The following is a 14,359-nucleotide window of genomic DNA, read 5'->3' on the forward strand; positions in this document are numbered from 1 at the left end:
ATAGAGTAGTTTAGGCTATGTCCAATCTTGGTGATAATGATAGTGAAGAGGCGAAGTGAATATTGAGAGCCAAATTGATAAAGGTTGATGAGGTGGTGATTGAGGAAAAGAAGGTTACACTAGAGGCACAGTGCACCTCGGGCAGGATTTAAAACGGCGTGGTGCTAGACCTAAAATGGCTAGACAGCGTTGAGGTCGAGGGTGGGCCGGCCATTCAGACGACGTCACCGCTTGCGACTCGAGTTGAGTAGGTATCAAGGTATTTCTACCTGAACAACTTTATTCTGCCTATTCAAAGACGAGAACCTTTAAAAACGGCACAAGCGCTTTTAATGAAAGCTCTTTGACTTAAATCAAGTATTTTGTTCAACCTTGAATCAAAAGCAAAGTCGAAAGATACCATCAGACAAGGATTTCATCTCGATCCACCAACACTTCTCACCCTGGCTACTATCCTGACCTACATCCACATACACACGTGGAGGGACCCCTCTATGCAACAGCAGCCACCATGGCCATGACGCCTGCCACTCTGGCCCCCGAGCAGACGCATGCGCTCTTTGACATTTTGACCCATCATGAGACGTACGCAGAGATCGAGGGCTTCAAGTTTCCCGACGCCGTGACGGGCTATGGGTATCCCTTTGCCAGGACCACGGTTGAGCCTCAGGCTCCGCCGGCTCCCGCGCCCAGCACGGGTTGGAGGAGCTGGGCCGGAACGCCCGCCACTTCTACGCCTGCGACGCCGCGGTCAAGGACACCGGTTGCTGGTAAGGAGCCTGTTAGTGAGGCTGTCAGTGAGAGCAAAGAGGAGGATGACGGGCCGTCGGAGTCGCCTGTTCTGCAGACGATGCTATCACGGTTCGTGCTGCCCCTCCCGGGTGTGAGGGATCTGCCACGGGAGTACTGGTCCGTTAGGGTACAGGGGCTTTTGGCGAGACTGGGGGAAGCTGAGCTATCTGAGAGCTATGATAAAGGTGCCCTAGGAACTAGGAAAGTGTTGGCGACTGGAGCTAGCGGGCTGCTCGAGATGATCGGTCGGGGAGCTTTGGGCGGCGTTAAGAGAACACACAGGCCGGAGACGAAGTCAAAGGGTGATAAAGAGGACGAGTATGATCGAACCAAGGCTGCGGACCTTGTGAGGGCTTGGGATGACGTTGTGGAGGGGTTGGTGTATGGAGGTTTGGTTGACGAAATGTTTGACCACTTCAGCAAGACCGACGACCTCGAGTCTCACTCTCCAGTCATCAAGGCTGCAGCAGAGTATGCCATTATTCAGTATGTCTCCTCTCATCGAGCAAGTTCATCACTGACTACAGTCCAGCCTCGCCACCTTTATTCATCACATTTTTGTCCTCTCCCCTGAGGGCCAGTACCTACTCAAGCTTCTTGAAAACGTCCACAACCTTATCCCTTACAAGATGGTTAAGCAGACCCTGCGAATGGGAAACGCGGCCACCATGATTAGCGCCATGATGCGCCTGCTTCTCGCCAAGCTGAGCGTCACGAGTGTCACCAACTGGATCGGTTTGACAGCCAATGCCGACGATGGCATGAACCTGTTGCAGCGTATCATATCTCTCGTGCTATCCTGGGACGCGGGAGAGTTCCGCAAGGGTGCCGATAAGATTGAGAAAGCCAAGGAACGGCCGAGCGACGAAATGCTCGAGGCGATCCGGCAGTACATCGCTCTAGGTCGTGATGAGCACAAGACGGTGAGAAATGCAAGTGCGAAGCATTCTCAGTCCATCATCATCGCCATCTTCAACGGCTCCAACCCAGCTCTGACAAGCGAGCTCACCGACCAAAAGCACGCCCAGTGCCTCGAGTACTACTCCGCCTTGCTATCCGTCCGAGACCGTGAGAGTATCACAACTGCGTTCTGTCGACAGCCCCCTGACCTCTTCACCGCGGCGATCAAGGACGTATTTACTGCATATGAGCCGATCCTTCGCACGGTGCATTCCCAGGTAGACCTGCGCGAGCACGTCGAGGCAGGCCAGCTGTTTATCGACGACTTTATCAAGACCAGCAAGCCCAAGAAGGCCGATGCGGGCACCTCGACGCCTCTCAAGTCTATGATGGGCGGCGAGGCGAAGCCCGGGAGGATGCCGAGCGTGGACGACTATGTCGATCTGCTCATGAGGAACCGAGAGCTCATGTACAAGTGGGTTCACTCGCTTGCGGCGTCATGTCCAGATGTTTGGAGTGAGATGAGGGTATGGGCAAAGGATGCTGTTCTCAAGTTTCAACAAGAGCGGAAACCTTGCGAAACTCCAGGCAAGGAAGACAAAGCAAACGTTACCAAGGCCAACGGTACAACCAACATGAGCGCCATGGATGAACGACTCAATAAGCTGTTTCAGTCACTCCCCCAGACTTTTCAACAACCTGTGCTCAACGCCCTCGACAATCATGCTGCTTATCTCGCCCAGCTAGAGGCGCTCTCGATCTGTCGCCTCCAACGCATCATCGAATCTGACGATTCAGACTCTGACAACATGTCGGGGCCAGGAGTGTACCTCTCGCGTTGGCAGAGTCTCCTAGAAGATACAGCCATCACTCCAGGCACACCAAAGGGACCTCTCCGGCATGGAAAGGATGTAAAGCATTCCTTGACTATGGGCAAGACGGGTGTAGCGGGTGCGGAGAAGGCAAGAGAAGTAGCGCTGGAGGCGGCGCTGCGGGAGATGGAGGAGGGACCTGAGGCTCCGGATGTGAACATTGTTTTGAAGGAGATGGCTGAAGGATTCCGTAAGCTACTTCAAGACATGCAAGGGGAGGAGAAGTAATAACTAGGCTATTGATGTACGATGATGGTTGCGACTCACAAAGAGCAACATGTTGGATATTGGTATAGATACAATTACATTACAGGGGTATTAGCACATCTGACGGATCTAATGCGGATAGACCACGAACTCGATAATTTCATGCACAATCCTCTCGGGGAATCTAGCCCTCTTCGTCTCGTCTGATAACCTCGTCTCATCTCATCTCGGTCCCTCTGGCTGTTTGAGAACATGACCCCTTGACAAGTCATCATCTCCGAATTAAAAGCAACTCAGTAGAAAGCCCGAGTCGGACGCTGGCGACCCTTGGACTTGCTTCTCGACTTTCTTCGTGGTGGCTCACTGTCCCTGTCCAACACAATTGTTTCCGGGACCTTCATGTTGAATCGTCTCGGAGCCTTTTTCTTCTGAACATGTCCTCGACCAATAGATGGCGAACTACTCTTCGCTCTGCCGTTTCGTGTCTGAGAATCATGGAAGAAGGTTCGTCTTGCGGGAGGCCACGTGTGTCGCTCCCTGGCAAGAGCTGGATCCTCTATGACCGGCGTCGCAGGGAGGGGCTTGGGTATGTCTGTAGCCTTCTGCTTCTGTCGCTTCACGGTGGCGGCGAACTCGACAATAGCGACCGTCACGCCTTCGGGGGACTCTCGTATCTGGCCAACTCGATAAGCCAGGCCGTCAATGTAAGCGTCGATTTGCTCTGAGCGATCGACCTCCGTGAGGTCGATGGTGTTGATGGTTTCCAGCTCGCTGTCAGAGACGGTTTCTGCATCGGATAATTCGTCGCCAAAGTCCATGTCTTGGCTGTCACATACCATCACCTCGGGCTCGGGGTCGTCTCGTGCTCGGGGTGGACCTATGGGCTTGCAGGTGACGGCGTACGTCTTTGGGATAAGCCGATGCTTCCAGAGGAGTCTGATGGGTACTCCCGTCATCTCAGAGAGTTTCTGGACCAGGCTCCGGCAAGGATGGCAGTGTTTTCGGGAGAAGTAAACTTCAAAGATTGGTCGCGATCCATCCTCCCAACGCGCAGTTCGAAGTTGACGAAGCTGCTCAACAGTAATATTGTCATAATCCTTTGTTATGCCAAACATACTGAGAAGAACGCAAATTCCATGTACTGCAAGTTTGACCTCGACGTGAGAGCCGAGAAAGACTCCGTCAACTCTAGCGACAGCCGCACGGCCCATACCGTCAAAGGGACGGTTCATGCGTAATCCGAGAGTCTTTCCAAAGGCGATGACACGTCTAGTCCAGATGTCGTTTCTAAGCACACCCTTCTGCGGATCTAAAAGATCACCAAAGCGTCCTGCGCCGTGTCCAGACTCTGCAGCCACCAGGACGACTCTCTCGCGGGAACGTGTAACGAGGGCGAGGAAACCAGTAGTCTTGTTCTCGAGCTGTTTCGCGATTTGAGATGGTCTCACAACCTTTAATGCGCGCTTGTGCGCAAAGGTGAAGGTGAGATTTGCGCCTAGTACCATGACCTTGAGGGTGGCGGTTTCGGTGTCGATGACATGATGAAAGTAGATGGGGGGAGGTTGAGTTTCGATGCTCGAGAGGAAGGTGGGAGGCACCTCGATGACCTCTTGAAAGTTTGACATTGTTGGCTTCTCTTAAGAGGGGGTGTATCGCAATGTGAGAGTGAGTGGAGTTGTGGTTTTGGCTGAGAGGTGTATGAGTTTCTGAGTCAAGTCAAGAGTTGGGGTGCACTCACATAGGAATAAAGCCAGAAAAGAAAGAATGCTAACAAAGTCTGAGGCACTTAATCACTTCAGCGAGCGCATGCTTTTAGGAATACTTTGTGGATAAGAGGGGAGTTGTGTGAGCATAGAGACTCCTGAAACTCTTACACCACTCGCACTCGCTCAGCGAGATGACGAGTAGGGAACCCGGGAAGAGGTAGAGAAGTTTCGCAACTTGAATAAAGGTCGAATACAGAATACATAGTAAACTCAAACATGAAATGGTCCGGTGCAGGCATCGACTAGCGACGGAGGAGTTGAGCCAGTGCCGGAGTTGTGTTGGTTGGTGAGAGCCTCCAACTTGGAGAGGAGATGCATCGTCAAAGTGAAAGCATCAAGCTTCAACGATGGGATAGGCCCTCAAGGCGAGAGCCTCAAGCGGCAACAACGATGAGCTTCTTTGAGAAAGAAGACTAACCGCTCGTGAGCAGCCCAGTCCTCATGATGGCTTCAGATGCGGCAAAGGGAGTCGGAGTGATGGGTGACGAGTTGTGAAGTTAATGAATGTAGGAGAGAGGGGTTCAAACCCCCACCACATGAGTTGACGGCATTCACATATCTGCAGCATGATATTCACAGAAGACATTCACCGAGCAAGTAAAAGCGAAACGACAGGTGGACGGGTCCTAATTGAGCAAACCGAATGACCTGACCCATTGTCGGGGGAATCTCATTCATACATGACAAAATCTAATGACCCAACGCCCCCAAATCCATTGCTACCCTGCAAGTTTTTGGTTGCATTTTTTTTACTCGTCATCCTCATCCTCCTCCTCGGCCTCAGCGGTGGTCTGGGCAATTCGGTCCAAATCACGCTGGCCGGCCTGGGTGATGCGTCGGCCACCCTTCTCCTCGTCCTGCTCGAGAACACCAATCTTCTCGAGGGACTGCATGACCTTGCGGTCGACGGAGCCGGAGGCGTCGACGTGCTTGGAGGGGCGCGAGCCACGGTTGATGGCAGTGCCGTGGACCTTGCGGAGGCGGCCGACACCGACGGTCTTGCGGAGATAGACGTGGCGGGCGATGGAGGCGGCACGGACGTAGAACCAGTCAATGTCCTGGGGAGGGAGCTCCTTGGCGACACCAGTCTTGACGGTGTCAACCCAACCTGGAATGAGAGTTAGCAGGTATTTTCAGCACTTTTGAGTGAGAGGTTCTTACCAGGGATGGGCAGCTTGCCCTGGCGCTTCAGGAAAGCAGCATAGGCAGTGATGAACTTCTGCGCCTGGAGACACAATACCCATTAGCAATGATTCCGTCGTCAGAAGTCTTTCGACCCCCTCGCGCCTGCTCCTCAATCCCATTTGTTCCCGACCTGCAACATCGCGGCGAGCGTCCCGACGCAGCGGTCAGTTGTTTTTTTTATAAACTCCTTTCGCGCTGCGGCGGGCGGGGCGGCTCGTGATGCGAAGGCAGGCGGTTTCTCTTGGAAGATTGTGTCGCCAAGTCGTCGAGAAGTGTGTGGGTTTATTTTCGTCGAAAGTGTCGCTTCTGTGATTCTTGTTCAGGGAGGACCTACATCGACGTCGCGCACGGTAACTCCGCCGGCCATTTTTGCGGTATTGATGGGGGGGATGGAGGGGGAATTGGGGTGGTGCGTTGGGTGGTTGAGATGTCGAACGTGGTCGGTTGGTGAGCTCGGGCTGAAGCAATTCGACTATCTCGAACTCGTGAACTTTTTCAGAGTAGGGTTTGCGGCCCTAGCGGGGGAGCCCATAGAATGATGACTAAGGACAGTGCTGGCGATACAGTTTATTGTGGGTGATGCACTGTGAGTATGAGTGGGGCCATCTTTACAGCGTCCGAGTTAGGAAACCAGCATACAACATTGCAGGCGTGTAAGTGAAGGACATGCAGATCTCTGCCTTGCAATTAAAAGGCATTGTCTTCCAGGCCTCGTTCATTTTTGCATCTGCAAGAACTAGGTAACTTTTATGTTGACATGCTCTTACCAGTACGGGCCGAGCTATCGACGGACAAACACCAACACACCAAAGCACCAGAGGCATAGCAACTTCAAAATAAATAAACTACGGAGTAAGGTTGGGATTTAGAAGGTAACCATGGTTCAATTCCCCATGTAATTCTAATATGCTATGAAAAACAAGAGAGGTATCACTAGAAAGCAGGCTGATGCAAGCGACAAACCCCCCGATTATATCCACCACGTCCACCTCTTCAACTCAAGTCAGCCAGGCTGACCCAATCATTCTATAATCTTTCTTTTTTTAAGCCCACTTGGCAAGGATAGCCATGACGGCAACACCAAAAGCGACGCAGGCAAACGCAGTCAACAGGATCTTGAGAGGGGCACGGCGCATGTAGGGGTTGAACATGAACTCGTGCGCCAGGAGTTCAACCAGACCGGTGTAGATCAGGATACCAGCACTGATGGCATCAAAGATACCGTTGACGAGCTTCTGGTCGCTGGCGTTGTTGGGCTTGGCGCCAATTCCAGCAGCGATACCAATGGGGGTGGAAAGGGCAAAGATGAAACCGAGGAGGTAGGGCATCCACTGGCGGTTGCTAGGCCAGGGAGCGACAGCCAGTCGAGAGCCGAGACCGAGACCCTCGAACATCTGGTGGAAGACGAGGACGATGAGAAGAACGTTGAGTTCGTCAGTGCCAATAGTTCCGAGAGTGAGACCGATAAAGATACTGTGAAACACGACACCGAACTCGAGGATAAAGATGCCAAGAAGCTGACCAGCGAGACCACCCTGAGAATCACCCTCCTTGTGCTCTCGACCATGGGCAAGGTGGCTATCACCCACGGGGGCAAAACCAGGCTGTCGCTGTCCCATTTCAACATCAGTGGCCTGCTTGAGTCCCTCGGCCTTGGGGCTGATCGACTTTTTGGCGACGTCCATAGCAGGGTCAAGGTCGGTATCGATGTCCGTCTTGTGGTTGTGTTCCATATCATCGTTGGACAACCTAGTAGCGAGCATCTCAAAAAAGAACATGACAATGACAGTCATGAGAGCAATCGCCTCAGCCCAATCATATCCATCAAGCCGGTCCTCGAGACAAGGGTCGGTCAGGTTCTCGACAGCGGGCACCAGCAGGTGCATAAACGCCGTTGCTATAATAACACCGGTACCGACAAACTTGCAGATGAAGAATGCAAACTTGGGGACGGCAATCTTCTTCTGTCGCGCCAGGATGATGGGGGACATGGCGCCGATGAGCGAAGAGGCCATGATGATGAAGATGGCGCCGATTCGAAGGCCCTTGCGGCCGAGATCGACGGGGTCGCCATTGCAGCTATCAGCAGCGTCCGCCATGTTTTCGAGAAAAGAGCGTCAATGGCGCTCAGGGACACAAAGTATCGTATAAGTCGTCTGTGGTTGTCCAACAAGGTGAAAATGCCAAGATCGTGTATCTCCAAAGGCCAAGGATGACCTCGATTGGAAAATTCCCCAAAGAGGAAAGCGAACAAGGGCAAAGGAGCGATTCGATTCGAGCGGAGGGTTGAATGCCAAGGGCTTGGATGATGCGCTAGTATCTATTCGACTGTGCCACAGAAAATGCTTGGCCTGCAGAGTGTGAGGGATCGTGAACCAGCGAACCTCTCGAGGGATTTATATGTATGTCGATTCCGTGATTCGAAAAATCCGGTTCTTCGTGGAAAAGACGCGACACTACCCTGATGGTGCAGACTTGAGACTTATGTATAGGTCGTGAGCAAAAAAAAGAGTGTGCCGGTAAACCGAGACCCAGCTGGGAAGTGGGCGCGGCGGCTCTTTGGTTAGCTGCCGGGGGAGAGAACGATATTGGGCCAACCGACGGAAGCGAGGTGCCGAGAGATGCGTCGACGGTAGCGTGGGTGTGTGTGGGTGATTCGTTATCAGGGACCAGGGGATTATGGTTTACTTTGAAGATTTGGGTGCTGAAGAGCAGGCTGGTGAAGCTGGAAGTTGGATATGTTTAGTATCTTGACTTGTTCTGATCTACCAAACTCTGCTGCTTTTATACTCGCCTGTCCTTCTCGATTCCGTCAATGAACACTTCCAAAGCCATCTCATTATTTGTCAAGTTATTCACAATTCAAGTAGCTAAACAACCACGCATTACACAAACTCTCCATCCCTCCCACCCACATGACGTTCATCCCACTCCATTTCCACAGCGGATCAGATGCCAGACAACGAACCCGTTGCATCATCAGGTCCCAGAGAAAAGGGAACTCGGCAACTGCCACGTTCCTTGGCATCAAAATCGTTTTGCCAAATCCGCAGCCAGAAGAGGGGGAGAGGTGCGGGTGGGTCAGTTTTAAGGTGAGGACCTTGATGGCCATCTCAGCCTCAAGGGAACCCCCGCTAGCAAGTAAGCATACGACTAATGGACTTTTGTCAGGAAACTCTGTTTAGGTTGTGGCTGGTGACTCTTTTGCTGACTGCGACGTACAAGGTTTTTGCTAATAGTGAGCGAGGTTCCTTGGTTGACAAATGTCTGGTTCTTGTCTCCAGAACTATCGAGTTTCTTTGTAAGATCGTCTCCATTCAACTCGTCTGTCAGTGGAAGCAGCTCGAGCCCGTTCCCCTTACAGATGTGGCGTTTATTATTTCTCCCTCCTCCAATTGGCCAGGTTCGATCATCCCACGCATCACCAGCCACACCTTGGATCGTCGGACAGATCGCGGAGTCTATCAAGGTTCTCACGACCCATGTAAGCGCGGGATGCGTCAACTGCCCACGCAACTATAAACGCCCAAACAACTCATTCGGATCAGACGGCATCGCCATCCTGTTCAGCTCGCGTGCATGTCTGGAATGGATGGCGCTAACTTCATATCTTGATGCGGTGCAAGCGAACCAACAGCAAAGTATCCGTCATGTCGAGGGATGAAGCAAGAGAGATGACACAGCTTCTATTGGAGCCTTCGAGATTACCATCCCTCAACGCTCGTATCATCATTGACTCCAAGTCTAGCGTTCCTATACAAAGTAGTGATTTCATCAACCGCAACGCCAGTGATATGCCATACAGTAGTTAACATTACCAACAACATCCCTCCTTGACGAATTCAGTCTCATGGGAATCCACAACCAACTTTCGTCCATCGTTATCCCCGTTAGCGTTGCGTTCATGTATGCGGATCGAGATATTGGCCGCGTCTGCACGCATGATCTGCCTCATAAACTTCCCACCATGATCCCAGTGTCCGCAGCCATCAACGCGGCCCAACTGGGTGGTAACGGGTTCCTACCGTCCCTGCGGACCGGGAACCATGTCTAGCCCACGCGTCGGTGGCTTGGTACCCGTTCATGAAGAGAACTGAATTTCCAATCCAAGCGTCCGAAAGGGCTTGTCCAGTTTCCGCAGGTCGATTCCGCTTCCCAAACTGAATAGGAGGGACTTGACCCGCCCCTCCCAGAGCACCCCTATTCGGAGGTTCTGGTCCAACCGCGTCTTGAGAACACCGGCGTATTTCTCCTCTTCGGGCTTGTCTGGGTCAATCTCTTCCTTTGGAGGTTTGACGATAACTGGCTCCGGCTCGTCCAGCCGCCACTCGAGCTTTGCTTGGAAGCTGCGCTCCTTTGGTCGACCGGGATCGACGTCTTCATCCAAGACAGGTCGCGTAAACGGTTTCCGCCAGAGTTCCATACCAATGGCCCAGGCACTCTCGTAGCTAAAGACGTTAAACTCCATCCGCGTGGCGAGGCTGCAATGCCTGCCAGCCACCACGGCGTAACTCGCGCTGATATTACCCATCAGGGGGTTGAGGGTCAGCGTTGCGGATAACGGCGTACCCGTGTGGGAGGGTAATGTCGCGAAACGAGTTCCCAGGCTGATCCCACCAGACTTATTCAGCGTGCCGTAATAGAATTCTCCGCCGGTGCTGAACCGCCCGTATATCCTCTCCCTCTCACCATTTCCATTGTCGGCGAGTCTCGGTGCCGACGGGTTTTCGGCATCGCCGCCAAAGTTGTACACTCCCCTGAAGCCCAACAGTCCTCCATCCGAAGAGGCCAGTCCTTCTAGGGCATACTTTCCCACATCGTACTGCGCCAACCCCAGAACTGTCCCTCCGTTTCTAAGGTGTTGCGCAGACACGGCACTCAGCTGAACCTGCAACGCGGGCGACAGCCGCCTGACCACCATTGCCTCGACAAGAGACTGTGGGAGATAGAGTCGGCCATACAGAAGTGATGATTCGGGCTTGTCCTTTGGGGTCTGCAGCAAGGGATCGGTTCGGTGGGGGAGCTCGCCGAGGGGTCGGAACGAGCGCAGCAGCTCCGGTAGATTTACTGTTTCCGATTGTGGCGTGAGGAGGAGTCGCAGCGGGACTGACGAGAAGAGGTACGAGATGGAGCCATCGACGATGCCAACGGAGCCGAGCTGGTAAGATGTCGCAAAGTTGGGGCTTGCGAGGGCGGAGAGGGTGAGCCGCAGCCCACGGGGGGTCTGGAAATTCAGGAGTGCTACAATAAGCAGTGTCAGTACGATGACTCGAGCAATTGCTTCAACTCTTCCCGTGTCCTCACCATCGGTGGTCGCATTCAGCGCCGCGTACGAGTTGTCACGGTTCCAACCCGTAGCTTCGTAGAAGGCGCTGTGGACATAGTCCATAAACTCGCGCATGTTATGGCGTAGTGCGCATGCCTCCCTTGGAGCGAGGGTGTCGCTCCGGAAGCACTGGGTGAGAGTGAAGTCGTAGAGAGTGTGACGGTGATGATGACGATTGGTTGCATGTCGGATCCGACGCGATGTGCCGGGGAAATATCGGGACTTTGAGCTACCCTATACCACTCGTCTGAATCGATGTTGAAGTTGACGATGAATGTTGCGAATTCAACCTTTGACAAGATTTTGGTGATTCTAACTTGATTTCTTGTCCAGTTACCGGGAACTATAGCATTATTGGAGGGTTAGTTCTTTGTTTGCCTAGTCGCATGCAATTTTCGCTGATTGTCAACGAACTCATCTCGACCGTGCTCCCAAAGCTCGCTTCTCGAACAAAGGGTCAAGGAACAGAGCCATATGAAGGAGACGACATGTTTGTAAAATCAACCATGCCAGAACAATTCCAGACGTCCCAGGTTCCGATGGGTCTAATCACAGTGAGAAGGGATTCTATCAAGAGCATTCACCTGGTCCTTGACATCAACGAGAAGGAAAGAAAGGCCATAGCCCAAGCAAGCACAGGGCAAACACAGAGTCAAGACATTTGCCCAGGCTGCCCACTTACAAACAAAAAATCTCCTTCCTAAACAAGCCATGCCCACCCTAAAATTATGATGAATCTTGTCAATTAACTACAGATTGAAAACTGTCGTCCGAGATAGGAAAGAGCGACTTGGGAGCTCATATCTGAAGGCATCACAACACCATTGACTTCTACGTTGTCACTCTATGAGGTGCAATTTGAAGCTCCTGGTCATACAGCTGACATCCGGTGTGGTGTATCGGTTATCATTCCGCGTTTTCACCGCGGCGAGCGGGGTTCGACTCCCCGCACCGGAGCTTCTTTTTTTGCCGATTTTTACTCTGCCTGTCACGTCGTCTGGTGATGCATTCACTGAGACTTTAGAAGAGTAGGCATCTCTCTCATCTAATTTTGTTCGAAAAAACTGCAATACTTACCTGCTCAATATTCCCCCTTTGCCCCCCCATGTGCTTATCAGCAACGTTTACCATCACGGAGTTGTCGGACTGATCGATGTAAGCCACTCTTGGTGAAGGGTAGGGGGACTGGCGGACCGGAACGCTGCGCACGCAGACCCGAAAGCCCTTGTGAAAAGGGGCAATGGAGTGAGTCAACGGATTCAACGGCTCTATAGGAAGTGCTTCCAGACGCGAGGTTCGGTGCGGTGCAGCACAGCGAAGTGTCCCTCCCTACCTCACTATACACGTATAGCATCACGATCAGACACTCTCTTGCTATTTACTACCATCCAGATATGAAGTCCCAGTAACCTAGGCATTCTTTTTTCCTTCACTGCCTCCTGTGTATGTTGGCATGGCAGCGGTCACGATCGCAATACCCCCGTGCCATCCCAAAACCGATGTAAGCCGGGCCAGCTGAAGCACAAGGGGGGAGAAGACGCGAACACTCAGCGCTTACACATAGAAACCCTGAGGGAAAGGGGAAAGGTTGCGAGAGGATGAAATTCCATGGTTCCATGCCCAATGCCCATGTGCCCAGTTCATTGATTGTTGGCTGAAACCCGATGTTATCTAGTGACACATCATCTGCCGACGTTGCGAGCTCACAAGATACTGGCGGCATTCAATTTTGCGCCCGAGCTTCCATGGTACCGCTCATTCTTACTGTATTGAGAAGACAGAAACACGGGAGGCTTGCAAGTGGCCTGTTCGCTGAATGTCCTTGCGTTCGGGCTTCTTCACCGACTTGGACACGGACAACGGGCTGTGCCGTCGCCCTCTGACTGCGGCTTCACCTGGTTATCCCGCCCAAGAACGTCGGGAAAACCTCTGTAAATGGGATGAACTCTATATACGAGACAGGCTTTGCCTGATGCCCGCGTCTTGTTAGGCTCTAGACCAGTGACGACACCTGGAGCAAAGTATCAAGGCTCTCGACAGATTCCTCGAACGCCATCAGACGGATATCGTACACTCATTCCAAAAAGGGCTACGGCCCCGGCAAATTGATGCATACAATTTCTATCGGACACAAGCGGACTTTACTGAAGACTGCGAGGGTGCGACAATTGATGAGTTGCATGCCCCGAGGCACAGAAGCGAGGGTTTGATATAGAGCATGCATACTGACCAAGACCATTTGGAAGCAATATCGAGCCGAGACCGGAAGACAAGTCAAATCAAGCTCATAGAACACGGGGATGGCCTTTTCGGCAGTCTCATCGCCTGTCAACTTTGTTTGCCCTGCCATCATCTTTCGCCATGCGTGCCTGGACACTGCTCAGAAGAAACTTGGAAGTGGCGTCAAAACAGACCTGCACGTCATGGCCAAGCTTTCCTATCTCCATGGACTCTTTTCTAAGCCTCGTATTTGAAAGGATTTCTTGGGCTGACGACGACCTTGGTCCACAGAGAACATCCTCATCATCTAAAAAGAAAGGCGATTCCAGATCCATACTTTCATGTCCGGTCAAGGCCGAAGTTCCCGAGGTTATGGATACTCAAGCAAATTCTTCATGACACTAATAAAACCGGATGCCGGACTACCGTCAGGACCAAAACACACGGCGTTGAATGCTGACAGCTGAGTGATGGCGACAGCAGCACCCCGTCTTGGGACATGACAGCCGGGAGGCACTGCCAAGTATCTCCACTGGGTGTATTGTACCTCCAGTAGTGTGTTGTTGTGAAATAGGGATGAGATTGGGTTCCAACGCCGTTGATACCATTGGCGTTTGCGTGCTCCCTGCCAAGTTGGCCAGGGACCTGGGAAGAGAAAAGGGGGGCCCTCCCCATGAGGCTGTTGTCGACCATTTCGGTTGACGACTATTGATTGACTCGAGCATCGATTTGGGAAATCACTGTTGATCATCTTGTTCCCGGGCGAGTGGCGAGGCAGTTGAGTGGCAGCCTTCGGGGCGATGGATTGCAACCTCTCAGTCTACGATCCTTGGGGTTGGCCGATCTAGGTACGGAAACGCTCCCCTAGCGCAGGGGACCCGAACACCATCGGGTTCTCTTTTGGAGAAGCATTGGCGGGATAAGACAAGGCCGGAGAAATTGGGGAAAAATTGATACGGAGAGAGATGGGATGAAGCGGGCGCTCGAGCTAGAGGTGCTCTAGGACAGACTGGACGGATAAAGGGCTTGGCCAGTACCCCTCCTGCTCTTGATGAGCGCGTCAGCGGTGGCCACAGCGCTGATTGAGGAGG

At 52.6% G+C, this 14,359-nt stretch overlaps 5 protein-coding genes and 1 non-coding gene across 6 annotated transcripts; 2 read left to right on the forward strand and 4 right to left on the reverse strand.

The window, feature by feature from the left end:
* Nucleotides 1-511: 511 nt before the first annotated feature.
* Nucleotides 512-2,792, forward strand: LRP88_00924 (uncharacterized protein; the record flags this gene model as incomplete). Its single annotated transcript, XM_083237627.1, has 2 exons — nt 512-1,263; nt 1,325-2,792. 2 exons carry the CDS (start codon nt 512-514, stop codon nt 2,790-2,792), a joined length of 2,220 nt encoding a protein of 739 aa, XP_083106132.1.
* A 272-nt stretch (nt 2,793-3,064) lies between these two features.
* Nucleotides 3,065-4,396, reverse strand: LRP88_00925 (uncharacterized protein; the record flags this gene model as incomplete). The annotated part of the gene is made up of 1 exon (XM_083237628.1): nt 3,065-4,396. The coding sequence occupies one exon, from the start codon at nt 4,394-4,396 to the stop codon at nt 3,065-3,067; it is 1,332 nt and encodes a 443-aa protein (XP_083106133.1).
* Nucleotides 4,397-5,286: 890 nt separating this feature from the next.
* On the reverse strand, nt 5,287-6,089 carry LRP88_00926 (40S ribosomal protein eS19; the record flags this gene model as incomplete). The annotated part of the gene is made up of 3 exons (XM_083237629.1): nt 5,287-5,645; nt 5,699-5,762; nt 6,057-6,089. The coding sequence occupies 3 exons, from the start codon at nt 6,087-6,089 to the stop codon at nt 5,287-5,289; spliced, it is 456 nt and encodes a 151-aa protein (XP_083106134.1).
* Nucleotides 6,090-6,765: 676 nt separating this feature from the next.
* Nucleotides 6,766-7,821, reverse strand: LRP88_00927 (Zinc/iron permease; the record flags this gene model as incomplete). The annotated part of the gene is made up of 1 exon (XM_083237630.1): nt 6,766-7,821. The coding sequence occupies one exon, from the start codon at nt 7,819-7,821 to the stop codon at nt 6,766-6,768; it is 1,056 nt and encodes a 351-aa protein (XP_083106135.1).
* Nucleotides 7,822-9,803: 1,982 nt separating this feature from the next.
* LRP88_00928 (mitochondrial distribution and morphology protein 10) lies at nt 9,804-11,123 on the reverse strand (the record flags this gene model as incomplete). Its single annotated transcript, XM_083237631.1, has 2 exons — nt 9,804-10,963; nt 11,027-11,123. The coding sequence occupies 2 exons, from the start codon at nt 11,121-11,123 to the stop codon at nt 9,804-9,806; spliced, it is 1,257 nt and encodes a 418-aa protein (XP_083106136.1).
* Nucleotides 11,124-11,933: 810 nt separating this feature from the next.
* Nucleotides 11,934-12,005, forward strand: LRP88_00929. Its single transcript has one exon. It is a non-coding gene; the product is annotated as a tRNA-Glu (tRNA).
* Nucleotides 12,006-14,359: the final 2,354 nt, after the last annotated feature.

The sequence above is a fragment of the Fusarium phalaenopsidis genome (assembly GCF_050370095.1).
Source record: "Fusarium phalaenopsidis strain FUZ10S chromosome Unknown contig_32278, whole genome shotgun sequence".
Classification (NCBI taxonomy): Eukaryota; Fungi; Ascomycota; class Sordariomycetes; order Hypocreales; family Nectriaceae; genus Fusarium; species Fusarium phalaenopsidis.